Source organism: Callithrix jacchus, chromosome X, assembly GCF_049354715.1.
Source record: "Callithrix jacchus isolate 240 chromosome X, calJac240_pri, whole genome shotgun sequence".
Classification (NCBI taxonomy): Eukaryota; Metazoa; Chordata; class Mammalia; order Primates; family Cebidae; genus Callithrix; species Callithrix jacchus.
The window spans coordinates 148,211,191-148,230,113 of NC_133524.1; the positions used below are offsets into that span (position 1 = coordinate 148,211,191).

At 49.9% G+C, this 18,923-nt stretch overlaps 1 protein-coding gene across 4 annotated transcripts; it reads left to right on the forward strand.

The window, feature by feature from the left end:
• The first annotated feature begins 334 nt into the window (after positions 1 to 334).
• On the forward strand, positions 335 to 10,580 carry MAGEA4 (MAGE family member A4). Of its 4 annotated transcripts, none has more exons than XM_035288786.3 (3): positions 335 to 431; positions 8,855 to 8,919; positions 8,995 to 10,580. In XM_035288786.3, the coding sequence occupies exon 3, from the start codon at positions 9,066 to 9,068 to the stop codon at positions 10,020 to 10,022; it is 957 nt and encodes a 318-aa protein (XP_035144677.2). In that variant the 5' UTR covers positions 335 to 431; positions 8,855 to 8,919; positions 8,995 to 9,065; the 3' UTR covers positions 10,023 to 10,580. The 4 variants fall into 4 exon arrangements, with proteins under 4 accessions (XP_035144677.2, XP_035144676.2, XP_078220351.1 ...); XM_035288785.3 differs by lacking the exon at positions 335 to 431 and adding an exon at positions 1,909 to 4,642; XM_078364225.1 differs by lacking the exon at positions 335 to 431 and adding an exon at positions 1,909 to 3,026.
• Positions 10,581 to 18,923: the final 8,343 nt, after the last annotated feature.

An 18,923-nucleotide genomic window follows, 5' to 3' on the forward strand; every position in this document is an offset into this window, starting at 1 on the left:
CTAGGCCACCCGTGGCTGGACTTCTGAGTGGGGGATGGGCACCACGGCCACTGTGGTTGAAGTCACAGGGGACTCGGGACTCAAAGGGCTTGGCGTGGTCAGTGCAAGACTGGTGGGGATAGGCTCTGCCATGAATTAACTGCAGGATCCCAGGAGAGGGCTCTGAGTCCCCCATTCCGTCCCCATTCCCCAACCCATTTTTATTCCCATCCACCCTCCCATCCCGCACCAGTACCCCCATTCTCTCCAGCCCCTACCAACGTCATAATCCCATTCCCCCACCCCCAACCACGCAGCATCCGGTTCCACCCAGGTGCCCGGATGTGACGCCACTGACTTTCGCGTGGGGGCGGGTTAGAGAGAAGCGCAGTTCTTGGTCCGACCAGCGGTTTGGGATTGACGGAGAGAGGCGGGCAACGCTCTGTTAGGAGGTAAGGTGAGACGTAGAGGGAGGACGCAGGAGGTCCCCTTCCCCGGTAGACGACTCCAAATAATCTCTTACCACTCCGGCTGCCAGCCCTCGGCCACCCGTGGGTGGACTGCTTAGTGGGGGAGGGGCACCACCCCTACTGCCGTTGAAGCCACAGGGGACTCGGGACTCAAAGAACTTGGCGTGGTCAATGCAAGACTGGTGGGGTAGGCTGTGCCAGGAATTAACGTGGGGATCCCAGGAGAGGGCTCTGAGTCCCCCATTCCCATCCCCTTTCTCCAACCCATTCTTATTCCCATCCACCCTCCCATCCCGCACCAATACCCCCATTCTCTCAAGCTCCTACCAACCTCATAAACCCATTCCGCCACCCCAATACCCCCACCCCCAACCACGCCGGATCCGGTTCCACCCAGTCACGCCCAGATGTGACGCCACTGACTTGCGCATGGGCGGCGGGTTAGAGAGAAGCGCGGTTCTTGGTCTGACCAGCAGCTCGGGATTGGGGGAGGCAAGCGGGCAAGGCACTGTTAGGAGGAATGCTGAGACGCTGAGGGAGGACTCAGGAGCTCCCCACGCGAGATAGATGACGCCAAATAATCCATTACAACTCTGCTGCCAGCTCTGGGCCACCCGTGGCTGGACTTCTGAGTGGGGGATGGGCACCACGGCCACTGTGGTTGGAGTCACAGGGGTCTCGGGACTCAAAGGGCTTGGCGTAGTCAGTGCAAGATTGGTGGGGATAGGCTCTGCCATGAATTAACTGCAGGATCCCAGGAGAGGGCTCTGAGTCCCCCATTCCGTCTCCATTCCCCAACCCATTTTTATTCCCATCCACCCTCCCATCCCGCACCAGTAACCCCATTCTCTCCAGCCCCTACCAACGTCATAATCCCATTCCCCCACCCGCAACCACGCAGCATCCGGTTCCACCCAGGTGCCCGGATGTGACGCCACTGACTTGCGCATGGAGGGTGGATTAGAGAGAAGCGTGGTTCTTGGTCCGACCAGCAGCTCGGGGTTGACGGAGAGAAGCGGGCAAGGCGCTGTTAGGAAGCAAGGCGAGACGCTGAGGGAGGACTCAGTAGCTCCCCACCTTAGATAGAGGACCCCAAATAATCCCTTACCACTCCTGCTGGCTGCCCTGGGCCACCCGTGGGTGGACTTCTGTGTGGGGGAGGGGACCAGTCAGAGTGCCGTTTAAGCCACAGGGGACTCGGGACTCAAAGGGTTTGGCGTGGTCAATGCAAGACTGGTGGGGGTAGGCTCGGCCAGGAATTAACTTCAGGATCTTAGGAGAGGGCTCCGAGTCCCCCATTCTGTCCCCATTCCCCAACCCATTCTTATTCCCATCCACCCTCCCATCCCGCACCAGTACCCCCATTCTCTCCAGCCCCTACTAACCTCATAATCCCATTTCTCCCACCCCCAACCACGCAGCATCCGGTTCCACCCAGGTGCCCGGATGTGACGCCACTGACTTGCGCATGGGGGGTGGATTAGAGAGAAGCGTGGTTCTTGGTCCGACCAGCAGCTCGGGGTTGACGGAGAGAAGCAGGTAAGGCTCTGTTAAGAAGCAAGGCGAGACGCTGAGGGAGGACTCAGTAGCTCCCCACCTTAGATAGAGGACCCCAAATAATCCCTTACCACTCCTGCTGGCTGCCCTGGGCCACCCGTGGGTGGACTTCTGCGTGGGGGAGGGGACCAGTCAGAGTGCCGTTTAAGCCACAGGGGACTCGGGACTCAAAGGGTTTGGCTTGGTCAATGCAAGACTGGTGGGGGTAGGCTCGGCCAGGAATTAACTTCAGGATCTTAGGAGAGGGCTCCGAGTCCCCCATTCTGTCCCCATTCCCCAACCCATTCTTATTCCCATCCACCCTCCCATCCCGCACCAGTACCCCCATTCTCTCCAGCCCCTACTAACCTCATAATCCCATTCCCCCACCCCCAACCACGCAGCATCCGGTTCCACCCAGGTGCCCGGATGTGACGCCACTGACTTGCGCATGGGGGGTGGATTAGAGAGAAGCGTGGTTCTTGGTCCGACCAGCAGCTCGGGGTTGACGGAGAGAAGCGGGTAAGGCTCTGTTAAGAAGCAAGGCGAGACGCTGAGGGAGGACTCAGTAGCTCCCCACCTTAGATAGAGGACCCCAAATAATCCCTTACCACTCCTGCTGGCTGCCCTGGGCCACCCGTGGGTGGACTTCTGCGTGGGGGAGGGGACCAGTCAGAGTGCCGTTTAAGCCACAGGGGACTCGGGACTCAAAGGGTTTGGCTTGGTCAATGCAAGACTGGTGGGGGTAGGCTCGGCCAGGAATTAACTTCAGGATCTTAGGAGAGGGCTCCGAGTCCCCCATTCTGTCCCCATTCCCCAACCCATTCTTATTCCCATCCACCCTCCCATCCCGCACCAGTACCCCCATTCTCTCCAGCCCCTACTAACCTCATAATCCCATTCCCCCACCCCCAACCACGCAGCATCCGGTTCCACCCAGGTGCCCGGATGTGACGCCACTGACTTGCGCATGGGGGGTGGATTAGAGAGAAGCGTGGTTCTTGGTCCGACCAGCAGCTCGGGGTTGACGGAGAGAAGCGGGTAAGGCTCTGTTAAGAAGCAAGGCGAGACGCTGAGGGAGGACTCAGTAGCTCCCCACCTTAGATAGAGGACCCCAAATAATCCCTTACCACTCCTGCTGGCTGCCCTGGGCCACCCGTGGGTGGACTTCTGCGTGGGGGAGGGGACCAGTCAGAGTGCCGTTTAAGCCACAGGGGACTCGGGACTCAAAGGGTTTGGCGTGGTCAATGCAAGACTGGTGGGGGTAGGCTCGGCCAGGAATTAACTTCAGGATCTTAGGAGAGGGCTCCGAGTCCCCCATTCTGTCCCCATTCCCCAACCCATTCTTATTCCCATCCACTCTCCCATCCCGCACCAGTACCCCCATTCTCTCCAGCCCCTACCAACGTCATAATCCCATTCCCCCACCCCCAACCACGCAGCATCCGGTTCCAGCCAGTCACACCCAGGTGCCCGGATGTGACGCCACTGACTTGCGCGTGGGGGGCGGGTTAGAGAGAAGCGCGGTTCTAGGTCAGACCAGCAGCTCGGGATTGACGGAGGGAAGCGGGCAAGGCTCTGTTAGGAGGTAAGTTGAGACGCTGAGGGAGGAAGCAGGAGGTCCCCTCCCCAGATAGAGGACCCCAAGTAATACATTAGCACTATTGCTGCCAGCTCTGGGCCACCGTGGGTGGACTTCTGAGTGGGGGAGGGGCACCACCCCCATTGAAGCCACAGGGGACTCGGGACTCAAAGAGCTTGGCATGGTAAATGCAAGACTGGTGGGGGTAGTCTTTGCCAGGAATCAACGTGGGGATCCGAGGAGAGAGCTCAGAGTCCCACATCCGTCCCCATCCCCCAACCCATTCTTATTCCTATCCACCTTCCCATCCCGCACCAGTACCCTTATCCTCTCCAGCCCCTACCAACCTCATAATCCCAATCCCCCACCCCCAACCACGCAGCATCCGGTTCCACCCAGTCACACCCAGGTGCCCGGATGTGACGTCACTGACTTGCGCGTGGGGGGCGGGTTAGAGAGAAGCGCGGTTCTTGGTCTCACCAGCAGCTTGGGATTGGGGGAGGGAAGCGGGCAAGGCTCTGTTAGGAGGCAAGGTGAGACGCTGAGGGAGGGACGCAAGAGGTTCCCGTTCCAGATAGACGACCCCAAATAATCCATTAGCACTCCCTCTGCCAGCTCTGGGCTACCTGTGGGTGGACTTCTGAGTGGGGAGGGGCACCAACCCCACTGCCGTTTAACCCACAGGGGACTCGGGAGTCAGTGTTTGGGTTGGTCAATGCAAGACCGGTGGGGGTAGGCTCTGCCAGGAATTAACGTGGGGATCCCAGGAGAGGGTTGAGCCTCCCCCATTTCCAACCGCATCCACAGCCCATTCTTATTCCCATCCACCCTCCCATTCCCCACCAGTACCCATATTCTCTTCAGCCCCTACCAACCTCATAATTCCAATTCCCCAACCCAACACAGACGCCCATCCACGCAGCATCCAGTTTCACCCCGTCACACCCAAGTGCCCGGATGTGATGCTACGGGCTTGCACACGGAGCGGGGGTGTTAGAGAGAAGCGCGGTTCTTGGTATGACCAGCAGCTTGAGATTGGCAGAGAGAAGCTGGCAAAGTTCTGTTAGGAGGCAAGGTGAGATGCTGAGGGAGGACTCAGGAGGTCCTTACCCCAGATTGATGACCCCAAATTGTCCCGTACGATTCCTGCTGCCACTCCTGGGCCACCCATGGGTGGACTTCTGTGTGGGGGAGGGGCACCACCCCCACTGCGGTTTAAGCCACAGGGAACTCGGGAGTCAGAGTTTGAGCTGGTGAGTGCAAGACTGGTGGGGGTAGGCTCTGCCAGGAATCAACGTGGGGATCCCAGGAGAGGGCTCAGAGTCCCACATCCGTCCCCATCTCCCAACCCATTCTTATTCCCATCCACCCTCCCATTTCCCACCATTACCCCTATTCTCTCCAGCCCCTACCAACCTCATAATCTCATACCCCCAGCCCCATCCACGCAGCGTTTGGTTTCACCCAGTCACTCCCAGGTGCCCGGATGTGATGCTACTGACTTGTGCATGGGGCGGGGGTGTTAGAGAGAAGCCCGGGTTCTTGGTAGGACCAGCAGTTTGGGATTGATGGAGCGAAGCGGGCAGGGCTGTTACGAGGCAAGGTGAGATGCTGAGGGAGGACTCAGGAGGTCCCCACCCCAGATAGATGACCCCAAATAATCCCTTACCACTCCTGCTGCCAGCCCTGGGCCACCAGTGGGTGGACTTCTGAGTAGGGGAGGGGCACCACCCCCACTGCCGTTTAAGCCACAAGGAACTTGGGAGTCAGAGTTTGGGGTGGTCAATGCAAGACTGGTGGGGGTAGGTTCTGCCAGGAATCAATGTCAGGATCGCAGCAGAGTGATGAGTGTCCCGCATTGCCATCCCTATGCCCCGCTAGCACCCCTACCCTTCCCATCTCACTACTATGGTCATACCCTCATTCTCTGCCCTCATCTCCCTCCCTGTGGAATCTGGTTCCATCCCTGCTTTCAACACAGGCAGGCCCTGGGTTCCCACATGTGATGCCACTGACCTATGCATTGGGGGTTAGAGGGAAGTGAGGTTCTGTGTCTGAGGGTTGGCTTGAGATAGGCGGAGTGAAGGGGGCCCCGGCTCAGTGAGGAGGCAAGATAAGACACTGAGGGAGGACTCAGGATGACTGCATCCCAGGTAGAGGGTCCCAACTGTTGACCACCCTTCGAGGGTGTACTTCTCAGGCTGCGCCACCTCCAGCTTCCCACCTCCCTTCTACCTGTACCCCAACACTGTCCATGCAAGGGACTCTGGAGTTAGAGTGTGGTGTGGTCTGACCGGGGAAGGGCTGCTTAGGAGAGCAGCATCCAGGCTTTGCCACACATCAAAGTCAGGAATTTCAGTGAGGGCCGAAGGTCCCTAAGAGCCCATTGTAATCCCCGCTCCCAGGAACCAACCGCCACTTCATTGCCATTCCCACCCTTATTCCTCAACCTAGATCCTCATCCACTCTGCCTTTTCACCTACAACCCTCTCGGAATCCCCACCCTCACCCTGGCCGATTACAGCTGCTGCCTCTGCTGTCGATCCAGGGAAGCCCCGTGTATCCAGTTGTGATGCCACTGGACACTGACTTGCTTATTGGTGATTAGAGAGAAACGAGGTTCTCCTTAGGGGCAGCTTGAGATCAGCAGAGGGAAGCGAGCCCAGGCTCTGAGGAGGCAAGGTGAGAGGTTGAGGGAGGTGTTAGGAGGCCCCCGCCCCAGATGAAGGGCCCCAAGTAATCCAGCACCACTCCTGCTGCCAGTCCTGGACCACCCGGGGGCAAACTTTTCCGGCGGAGCTCCCTCCCCTGCCCCCACCACAACACCTTTGTTTAAGCCACATGGGACTTTTGAGTCGTGGAGTCAGACGTGGGTGTGATCAGGGAATGCCTGGTTAGGAGAGGACATGGCCCAGGTTGTCAAGAATCAAGGTCAGAAACCTGAGAGTTAACTGAGGTCCCCCAGGATCCCACTCTAACTCCCACTCCCACAAATCTGCCACTGCCTCGCTGTCCCATTCCCCATCCATTGCTCCTCACCCACACTGGGCAGAATGGAGTTCCCCTTCTGCTGTCAATCCAGGGAAACTCCAACATTGGTGGGATGTCACATTGTGGGTCAGAGAGTATCGAGGGCATGGTTCTGAAAGACCAATTGAGATTGGCTGAGGGGAGCGGGCCGAGGCTCTGTGACTAGGCAAGGTGAGACCCAGAGGAAGGAGTGAGGAGGTTTCCATCCTAGACACAGGGCCCAAAATATCTAGTGCAGCCCCTGCTGCCAGCTCTGGACTGCCTCTCAGGCTAGGCTGTCCCACTCCCACTGTCACTAAAGCCGCAGGGGAATCTGGAGTCAGAGCTTGGTGTGCCCAGGGCAGGGCCGCTTAGGAAAGGGCAAGGTCCAGACTGTCTGGCATAAAGGTCAGGACCCTGAGAGGGAAATGAGGGCCTTAAACCCACACCTCAACCCAACATCCCCAACTTCATTCACATCCCCAGCCCCAGCCCCTAATGTGTTTTGCAGAATCCAGTTTTGTTCCCCTAGTCCCTCGGAAGACCTGGGAATGATGGTCAGGAACTCGGATCCTGACCTGTAGATCCATGACTAAAGGAGGGAAGGGGCTTGGTATTATGAGCAGAGCCTCAGGGAAGCAAAGGGAGGGTCCTGGCCCTCCTGGGAGATGAGGAAGGCCTCAGGAGACCCAGCACCTCAAGGTGGGGATCCCTCCCCCCTGCTGTCTGAGAATGAGGTGCCTCCTCTTTCAGCCTTGGGAATCGGAGGATTGGAGAATCAGGTCAGCAAAGGGATGGGTTCCAGCCCTACCAAGATCAAGGAAAGGAAGAGGAGGGAAGACTCAGGGGACCTTGTATTCCAGATCAGTGTGGACCTGAGCCCTGGGAGGTCCTGGGAATGGTAACAACATGTAGTCTATGCTTCTTGCACCTTGGAGGTCACAGAGAGGAGAGGACTATGGTCAGAGGAGTGGTACTTTAGTCAGCAGAGGGAGGAGTCCCAGGATCTACAGGACCCAACCTGTGTCCAACTTAGGACTGGGAAACACCCTGGCTCAGAAAGAAGGGGTCCCACAGAGTCTGGCTGTCCCTGTTCTTAGCTCAGGAGGGACCAGGGCAGAAATGGCCCTAAGTGCCAAGCGCACTTGTGCCACAGGCAGGAAGTTGGGGAACCTTCAGAGAGATGAGGTTTTGGAATAAAGGGACAATATCTGCTCATCTCAGGGGGTTTGAGCCCCATCAGGAGTAAAGATGAGTAACCCACAGGCACCCATCAGAACCCTCACTCCAGAACCAAAGGTGTCAGCACACAGGGATGACAGGATATGGCTACTTCTCACTTCTGATTGCAGATTTCAGCTCAATGAGGACCTTGTTCTCAGAGAGTGATTCAGGTCAACACAGGGATCCTTATCTGGTCAACAGACACAGTGGTCCCAGGTTCTGCCAAGAGTCCTGGTGAGGAATGTGAGGGAGGATTGAGGGTACCCCAGGGCCAGAAGGCAGATGGTGACCCCACAGAAACCAGCCCTGCTCCTGTTGTCACCCCAGAGAGCATGGACTTGGCTGTCTGCAGAGGTCCCTCTCTCATCCTGGGATCATTGATGTCATGGAGGGGGAGGCCTTGCTCTGAGGGGGCTGGACCCAGGTCAGTAGAGGGACAGTTCCAGGCCCTGCCAGGGGTCAAGGTGAGGACCAAGCAGTCTCCTCGCCCAGGACGCATTAATTTCAATGAATTTTAATACCTCTTGCTGTTCTTCCTGGATGGACCTAGGCACGTGTGGCCAGATGTGGGTCCCCTGCTGTCCTTCTGTTCCCTATCAGGGATATGAGTTCTTGATCTGCATTTCCCTGAGCAGCAAAAAGGGTGGGATTCAGGCCCTGCCAGAAAATGTGAGGCCCCTGCGTGAGGACAGAGGGGACCATCCACTCCATGAAAGTAGGGATGTTACAGAGTCCAGTGGTGGATAGCAGTGAGGGGCTAGGGCTGTGCTTGCAGTCTGCACCCTGAGGGTGTGTGGATTCCTCACCCAGGAGCTCCAGGAACCAGGCAGTGGGGCTTTGGTCTGAGGCAGTGGCCTCAGGTTACAGAGCAGAGGATGCACAGGCCGTGCCAGCAGTGACTGTTTCCCCTGAATGCACACCAAGGGTCCCACCTGCCGCAGGACACATGGGACTTGAGAGAGTGTGGCCTCACCCTCCCTACTGTCAGTCCTGCAGAATTGACCTCTGCTGGCTGGCTGTATACCCTGAGGCGCCCTCTCATTTCCCCCTTCAGGTTCCCCCTTCTCCAACTGGGAGGGCCAGGTTCCTTGGAGGCACAGGGGAGCACCAAGGAGATCGGTAAGTAAGCCTTTGTTAGCGTCTCCAACGTTCGGTTCTCAGCTGAGGCCTCTCACACGGTTCCTCTCTCCCCAGGTTTGTGGGTCTTCATTGCCCAGCTCCTGCCCACACTCCCACCTACTGTTCTGACCCTGACCAGAGTCATTATGTCTCTTGAGAAGAGTCAACACCGCAAGCCTGAGGAAGGTCTTGAGGCCCAAGAAGAAGCCCTGGGCCTGGTCGGTGCACAGGCTCCCACTACTGAGGAGCAGGAGGCTACCGCCTCCTCCTCTTCTACTCTGATCCCAGGCACGCTGGAGGAGGTGCTTGCTGCTGAGTCAACAGGTCCTCCCCAGAGTGCTCAGGGAGCCTCTGCCTTCCCGACTACTGTCAACTTCACTCACTGGAGGCAACCCAGTGAGGGTTCCAGCAGCACCTGCCGAGAGGAGGAGGGGCCAAGCACCTCTCCTGACCCAGAGTGTGCGTTCCGAGAGGCACTCAGTAAGAAGGTGGATGAGTTGGCTCATTTTCTGCTCCTCAAGTATCGAGCCAAGGAGCCGGTTACAAAGGCAGAAATGCTGGAGAAGGCCGTAAGAAATTACAGGCGCTACTTTCCTGTCATCTTCGGCAAAGCCTCCGAGTCCCTGAAGATGATCTTTGGCATTGATGTGAACGATCCGGACTCCACCGACCAGTCCTATACCCTTGTCACCTGCCTGGGCCTCTCCTACGATGGCCTGGGGGGTGGTAATCACATCTTGCCCAAGACAGGCCTCCTGATACTCGTCCTGGGCACGATCGCAATGGAGGGCGACTGCGCCCCTGAGGAGGAAATCTGGGAGGAGCTGAGTGTGATGGAGGTGTATGATGGGAAGGAGCACAGTGTCTTTGGGGAGCCCAGGAAGCTGCTCACCCAAGACTGGGTGCAAGAAAAGTACTTGGAGTACCGGCAGGTGCCCGGCAGTGATCCTGCACGCTATGAGTTCCTATGGGGCCCAAGGGCCCTTGCTGAAACCAGCTACGTGAAGGTCCTGGAGCATGTTGTCAAGGTCAATGCGAGAGATCGTATTCCCTACCCATCCCTGCATGATGCAGCTTTGACAGAGGAGGAAGAGGGAATCTGACGACGAGTGAGTTGCAGCCAGGGCCAGGGGAAGGGGACTGGGCCAGTTCAACCTCCAGGGCCCTGTCCAGCAGCTTCCCCTGCCTCGTGTGCCTTGAGGCCCATTCTTCTCTCTGAGTAGTCAGCGCTCTTAGTAGTGGGTTTCTGTTTCATTGAGTGACTTGGAGATGTATCTCTGTTTCTTTTAGAATTGTTTAAATGTTCCTTTAATAGATGGTTGAACTTCAGCATACAAGTTTATCTATAGTAGTCAACTATATTAGTGTTTATGTAGTTAAGGAGTAAAAGTCTTGTTTTCTATTCAGATTGGGAAATCCATTCTATTTTGTGAATTGAGACATAGTAACAGCAGTGGAGTAAGCGTTAAAAATGGTGACTGAATTCACAGTAAAATACGTGAGATAAATTAAAAGATACTTAATTCTTGCCTTATACCTCAGTGTATTCTGTAAAATTCAAAAAACATATATGCATACCTGGATTGCCTTTAGCGTCTTTGTGAATGTAACAGAATTTAAATCTGAATAAACAATTCTCCCTGTTCACTGGCTCATTTCTTCTCTACGCACTGAGTATCTGCTCTGTGGAAGGCCCTGGGTTGGTAGTGGGGATGCTAAGGTAAGCCAGTCTCACCCTACCCATAGAAGGTGGTAGAGTCTAGGAGCTGAAGTCACATAATCAAGGTGGCGATAAGTCCTCTAAGATGTAGAGGAAAAATAAGAGGGGTGTGAGTGTGGGGCTCCAGGTGAGAGTGGTGGAGTATAAATTCCCTGTGTGGGGCCTTTTGGGCTTTGGGAAACTACATTTTCTTTTGAGGGATTTGATTCTAATGAAGCTTGGTGGGGCCAGGGCCAGATTCTCAGAGGGTGAGAGAAAAGCCTGGTTTAGAAAACTGCTCTGAGCAGTTCCTTTTCGACGGTGGATGAACAGAGAGGAGCCTCTACATGGGGCAGGAATGGAAGGTGTCTTACACTTTTGTCCCAGTGTTGCTGAACACAGTGCATGAGCTAGGTGATGTACACCCATTATTTGCAAGGGTTTTCCATGAGATAAGGGTGTGTTTCCCCTGAAGGGAGACCCAGAAACCACTGGCCAGGTGCTTTTCCACCTGGCTGGGAGAACCAGAAATATTAAAAATGCATTCTAATTAGGTTATCTCAAGTGCAATTTGACCAATTTTAAGCATGGGCTAGATTTCGGGTGGTAACAGAATGAGTGAAAATAGTGGCATGGATGGAAAAGCAGGTAGGAGCAAGGGAAGGAGTTGGTCTTTGACTCGAATTCTAGGAACTTTGAGCTGCATCTGGCTGGGTAAACCTCACACACACCTAAATTTTGAAGCATATTCTCTATGAGGCATTTCTTACTGAATTTTATAGATGAGACTTCCTTTTTTGGTTTATTATTCTGTGCCCTATTTAGCTGTATATTCTCTTATAAGCCCTAGAGAACAACAACAAAATCTCAGAATGCTAGGGTCTGGGGTCAAATAATAGAAATAACAGCCATCTGCCATTCCTTAAACTTCTAATTTAATTCCAGGTCCTGAGCCAGGTGCTTCACCTACATTACACACACTCCAACAGTCCTACTAGACAGGGCTTATCACATCTGCTCACAGATGAAGAATTCAGTACTCACAGGGCTTGGGAATTGGGACATAATGGTATTTCCTGGATATTCCCAGGATTATGTGGCTAGTAAGGAACAGGGCTGGAACCAGGCCCCTGTTCTGAATTCCTTGAAAGCCCATGCTGTTCCCATTTCCACTAGACTTAGGCTGACATCCTGACTTGTACTTCACTTCTCTGCTCAGCACTGCGCCATGTCTCAGGTGACAGAAAGAAAGACCTCAAGGTCTTTCTTACTAAAAGCAGGCTTGGAGAAGGTGGCAATGAGAATCAAACACCATTTGGGCCTGGTGTGCACTATGTTCCTTGAGAGCTGAGTCTGCCCAGGGGTGAGCATTTCTGTTCAGTCCCAGCACTGGTCACTTCCATGTGTCCTGTCTCACTCTGGAACCTTACCTGCTGATCAGCTTGTTACTGGTCGCCACAGAACAACCCAGAATCACCTGCTCACCTCCTGACAGGAAGCATTCCTTCTTTCAAAGTCCTCTGGCTATCCCATCTCTCACCTAGGAAGTCATATCAACAACCTTTTTAATATAAAATTTCACACAGGGACAGTGACTTTTAGACAACTGTGTACCATTCTGGTTAACTTCAACACGGTCTCCAAGTGTTTTCCAAATGGGTTGAGTAGAGTCTGATTTGCCATATTATCCATCGGTTTTTGGCATGTCACCCTGAAGTTAGAAGGGTTTGGAACCACTTTGAAATTTGAAATTGGACTTTAACAGGGTGAGTTATTTGGATTTCACCTCTGAACACATACACAGATGAAATGTTTAAAACCAAAGCCTCGCTCATGAGTATTAGATAGGGAAAAACTTTGGAAATCCCGGTAGCACAAACACCTACTTACAGAGGCTGAATTCCTAAATCTCTGAAGTACCCCAGGAGGTGAAAAATGATTCCTTGGAATTTTCCTTGAATATGTCAGCTCTGATGAAAAAGGAATAATTTAGCAGCCTTCTACTGCCTCTTATCTGCTTAGCTGCACCATGGGAAAATATTGGCTTTCAGCGTGCCTAGAGGCACCTGACAGGAGTTTAGGCACGTGGTGGAATCAAATGGAAGAGAATATTTTCAGCCTACTTAGAGGGAGCTAAATGAGAAGAACTTAGGAACACAAAGAAGGAAATAACAGACACAGAAGTCTACTTGAGGCGGGGAGGGTAGCAGGATGGAGAGGATCAGAAAAGATAACTATTGAGTACTGGGCTTAATACTTGGACGATGAAATAATATGTACAACAAACTCCTGTGACACTTGTTTATCTATGTAACAAACCTTCACATACACCCCCAAACCTAAAATAAAAGTTAAAAATGCAAAGGGTATTGCAAAGGGAAGCCTTCCTGCTGAGACTTTCAAGATTCTGGGACAGTTGTGATCCTACATTTGAAAGCATCAGTCACATATTAGGGACTTGAATAAGCTGGAGAACTTCAAGGCAAATCTGGCCTTCTCAGAAACTCCTCCTAAAAATGAGGCGGATTGTGTAACACAAAATGACAGCTTTTTATTGAGCACTTACTATGTAACAGTTTATGGGGGAGACTATAGTACTGACCCGCACCTTGTCTTCCTCTCCTTCCTTGACACATAGGAACAGCACAGTTCACTTGCAGTTAGGAGGAGAAAAGTGACAATACCTTACTGCTGAAACATGAACAGAAACATTGTCACATCCAGGCATGTGAGAGCCAATGTGCCATTTCCATGCTTTCTCCCTCCTTTAAATGGCAAAAATGGCAGCTTCAGCTTGAAATGATGGAATCACAGGATGGAAGTAACACGAATCCCCGGGTCATGTGGGAATGGAGAGCCTCTGCCAAACCGCATCAGAACTTAGGTGTGCACAGTATAAACTTATGTTGTGTCAAGCCATTCAAATTTCAGGGTTTGGCTGTTGTATCAGCTAGCAGTTACTTTAACTGACACAGCTGCTATTTCTGTCGTTAAGTGTAAATATTTTTTATTTAAAAGGTAGTAGTTTGTATATTTTTATTGCAAAAATTATAGAAACGTAGATAATTTACAATTTTAACATTTGCAAAGCTCCTCCATGGTTTAGCCCCCTCCTCAGAGGTTCCCACAATTAACTATCTAGTGTGTATTATTTTAAAGTTGACTCTAGGCTCTTCATTGACACATAAACTATAACAACATATTATTTTTATTTAATATAAGAGAATAATGATATAGATATTGATCTGCCACTAGTGTTTGTCACTTCATAAAATGGATATTGGCTATTCCGACAACAGGACATATATACAACTCTTTTGAAACTACTTTCTATAATTTTAAAGTAGGCATGCACCATAATTAAACTCTTTCTTCTTAATAAACAGATACATTGTTTACCATTTGCTGCATGATGAACTGAATAAAATCAACATGTTTAAATATGATTATAGGGCAAACATGAATGTTTTCTTATAAGAAATGTATTAACATGGACACTGGGTTAAAATGAAAATGTTGTAAATAGTTTAACACTTTATAAATATTTAAAATTTCATTACAAAAAATGCTGTACCAATTCACATTCTAATAAAAATCACAGATTACTTAAAATTCTGAAAAGTGGACAGAACACCACACCCTCCCTCTATACTGCTTTGAGAATAATTTGCCAGACTCAACAGAAGCCAAGGAAGTGGAGCAGAGAGGACACCCTCAGCCCATGAGGTGCAGTGGGAGGATCCAGGGGAGAGCAATTGCCAGAGTCTATCAGAGACACCACATGTGAAACCAAGACCACAGAGCCGCAGGCAGGCTGGCACTCAGCACTCTGAATCCAGAGTTCAGCCCAGTGGGATCAGGGACCTGAGGAAAAGAAGGGAGAAGGGAGGAGGGAGAACGGGACAATAAACAGGAATAGGTTTGGGAAATCTGGCACCATCATCACCAATTGGACTGGGTCCTGTGATCTGAATGTGCCGGCCTGTTGGCTGAATGCATTAGCAACATGCAGAACACCACACCCTCCCTCAGAATTTCCTTCCCTCTGTCAGGAAGAGTATGGCTGGCTTCCTTCATCTTTCTGGGCAAGCTGCCTCTCTTGATCATTCCAGCGATCCTGTGCAACATCTCCAGCATTCCAGAACTGGGAGCTGTCTTCATGCCTACTAGGGGCTGGTGTTTTATTCCTTGGGGACCCTCCACAGAGGCTGGCCTATGTGAATGGGTTGGTGACTGATGAGCCTCTTGCCAATGAGCAGTGGAAGATGGCAGTATGGCTGCATGGAGGGGAGACTGGAGGAAGAGTGCCCTGGGACTAATCAGCTCAGACTATGCACATGAAGTGCAGTGTGTGGATATACAATAAAAATGATCCAGGTGGTGACCATGTCTCAAATGGTCTCCTGTATCTTCTGAGCTCTTGGACCACAAGGGGGCAGGTGTCCTGAAGCTGTGATCACTGGCCTATGTTGCCACCAGACACTGTCTAGAGTTGAGGGCTGGCCCAAGCTGTGGATATGGGCAGGTTGGGTGGAAACCCAGTAGAGATGGCACTTTCCCTTGTTAAACTGACAGGGATGTGCACGGTCCAATGCAGGAAGCATCATACACTGTCCTGTTGGGAGCATCCTCATCTCTATGGTGGTGTTTGGGCTTGGGTAGGAGGTGTCCACAGTGACCCTCTCAGTGGTAGTTTCCAGGGAAATTGTAAACTCAGGTGATCACAGGTGAGGGAAGTGTAGATTTCTTCATGAAGGCAGGAGGCCCAGGTGGGGGCAGACTCTGAAATTTAAATCAGTTATTTCCCATGCCTGGTAATTTCATTCATTCATTCATTTCTTCATCCAGCAAACACTTATTGAACACATGCTGAGGAAACACCAGGTCAACAAAACAAATGAAAATGGCAAGCCCCTTAATTCATTCTGTGTGAGGTGTGGAGAAGATGGTGAGGTGGAAAGACGTGTGAGTGTTTTAGAAAGTGAGGAACTATGAAATGATGGAGAGAATTGCTATTGATCTGACTTCTGAGGTTGTGACTAGGTGATGCTGTTCATTTAGTCGAGTGTGAGGGTGAAGGAGGAAGAATTGGTATTCATTTGGTGAGGAAGAGTGTGGAAGATGAGGTCCATCTGTACTATGTAGTCAGAGAGGTGCTGTAGTGTGTCCAGGTGGTGCTGTGGAGTACGCAGTAGGAAAAGGGGAGTCTGTCTATCTGGTTGGGGGCCAAGACTGGATATTAGGTTGGCTGCATCATGAGAGGTAATTTGAGGCTGTAGGCTTAGGTAAAATCAAGTGATTATTGTGTAGATACTGGCCTACATGCTACATGATGCCGTTCTGTTTCTTGCAAACACGTTGATTTGGTAACCAAAGTTACACAAAGCTGAATAAAGGTTAGAAGCGTACAGGAGGCTTGAAAGGGAGAGCGAACATTTCCAGAAATCCAAATAGAGAATGTTTTCTAGATATGTGTGTATACATTTGTGTATATATATAAATATATGTATATCTTCATGTATACATGTGTGTATATGTATAAATATATGTATATGTTAATGTATATAAACATGTATATTTGTATAAGCAAATACATATGCATATATACATTTGTGTGACTATATATAGTTGCATATATGTTTCAGCTGTCTCAGGATGTATATAGATTTATCACTATTTTCTTGCTTTCTCTTTCTTTCTTCCTTCCTTTCTTTTTTTTGAGACAGTTTCTGTTGCCCCGGCTGGAGTACAGTGGTGTGATCTCAGCTCACTGCAACTTCCTCCTCCTGAGTTCAAGAGATTCTCATGCCTCAGACTCCTGAGTAGCTGGGATTGCAGGCATGTGCCACCACACCCAGCTAATTTTTGTATTTTTAGTAGAGACACAGTTTCATCATGTTGGTCAGCCTGGTCTCAAACTCCCAACCTCAGGGGATCTGCCCACTTTTGACCTCCCAAAGTGCTTAGATTTTAGGCATGAGCCACTGTGCCTGGCAAGATTTATATATCATTCATTTTCAATGTCAGATCTGCTACATCATGTTACTTTAAGTGCTCTTGGCATCTGTTGTCTGAGATTAAGTGTATAACTTCCCGGACACTTATCTTCTCTAATGTTTTTGGCAGCTGGTAGCTCTATAGTAACTAAATGAAGAGTATCATGACAAACAGAACAAGGGGCAAGAAACAATCTGGGGTCCAAGTATCTGGGGGTCAGTACTTCATGATGTATTTTGTATCTAGTTGGTAGAAATTGGTTGTCAAAATTTTAGATGTGGAAAATCTTATTTCAACAGAAGCCTCCCACAGAACTTCAGTCCATGAACATGGGGAAGACTGAGCAATGTGGATGAATTGAGGACTCTAATCCCATAGCCCTGTCCACCCAGCACCTTTTCTTCCTTCAGAGCATTGGGCCACCCTGACACCCCTGAGCACTACTAGGGAAGTTCTGTGCAAAAGGCCCTTCCCAGACATGGACTTTCTCATGCCCTCACACAGGCGTCTATCTATGTGGATGCCATTCTATCTACTGCACAGAATTTCAACTTCGTTCCTAGGCAGTGCCAAAAACTTGTGACCTCCCAAACTCTCAATTATCTGTATATGCTACAATTTCTTTTCTGGTTTTCCAAGCTCCTCATTGTGTGCCCCCACCCCATCCCCTGACCTAACCACATAGATACACACTGTCCTCCTACTCACTAGTGTATTTTTTATTTTCAGCATGGGACTCACTCCCCTCCCCCAATGCACCGTTCTTCTTTGGAATTTGCTCTTCCTTCCTCTTGACTCCAATCCCTATCTTCATCTTTATCCCTAGCCCTGCTTCAAGCTCTCTGGGAAAGGGAGTCTTAGTACTGCACCAAATAACATGATGGGCATTTTCACTTTATTTTGAAAGTATTATTAGATCACATTCAACCATCCTGAATGAGAGTAGAGAGCTTGGTACATTTTACTTGTGTAAAATGCTCCCCCAGCATAGCACATAACATAAAACCCCCTTTACTGATATTAAGATTGCCTAATCTCAACTAAAGTCTATTAAAGATGTATAACTTAATTCCCTTTAAGAATACAAGGTGAACTGATTTCTATGAATTCCTTATTTAACAGAGGAGAGTAATTTTGGGTGTGGGGTTCACAGATCCCCTCCAGTCATACTGTGTTCAAACTTTAAATGACAAGTGGTACTTAAATGCCTGACATATGTAGGCCCACCTGGTTACTGTGCTAGGGCCTTGCGTACAAAAAGGAAGCGAGCTGACCACTGGAATTCAGAAGAGTCAAACACATGAAAACAACAATTTACTTCCATTTCTCCCCTCTTAGCTTTTCATCTATTGTTGAGACACATTTTATTCCTAAAAATGTTATAATTCACAATACAGTACTTTTTTTTGCTTCAAACAGTCATTCTAAAGACATTTACATAATAGAGAAATTATATTATCTATGAAGTTGCAATTCCTGATGCTTTTTATTCCTTTGTGTTTGTCCAGATTTCTATCAGTATCATTTTCTGCCTGCCTGGATGACTTCCTTTAACATTTCCTGTATTGTGCTTTTCTGTTGGTGATTGATTCTGAAAAATACTTTATTTCACCTTTGATTTGAAACATATTTTCACTGGGATGCCAGTGAATGTCAGACATTATTAATTTTAGGTTCACTATTTTTATTTTAGTGCTTTAACGACATTGTTCTGCTCTTCTCTGGCTTTCATTGTTTTTGGCAAGAAATATGCTGTTGTCTTTAACTTCATCCCTATGTAGGTAAATACCTTTTTGCCTCTTTCTACTTTTAAGATTTTCCCTTTATTACTGATTTTAAGTGATTTTATTATGAGGTACTGTACAGTTTTCTTCATATTTCCTGTTAATTGAAATTCTTTTAGTTTCTTGGATCTGTAGATTTATGGTTTTCATCAAATTTGGATAATTTACATTCAGTGTTTCTTCAAATGATTTTTATCCTCCACATTTCCTCTCTTTTGTGAGGTCTCCAAATGCATCTACATTAGGTCATTTTAAGTTGCCTCATAGCTCACTGATGGTCTATTCATTATTTCCAGTGGTTTTTTTTCCTGTTTACATTCGAGACAGTTTCTATCACTATGTCTTCAAGTTCACTAATCTTTTCTTCTTTTATGATTCATCTCTTATTTATCCACACTGTTATTTTTTCAACCCAGACATTATAGTATTCATATATCAATGATGATGTAGAGTTTTAAAAATATTGTCTATATCTCTATTTTACCTGTTTAATTTTTTCTCTTATTTCTTGAATATATGTAAAT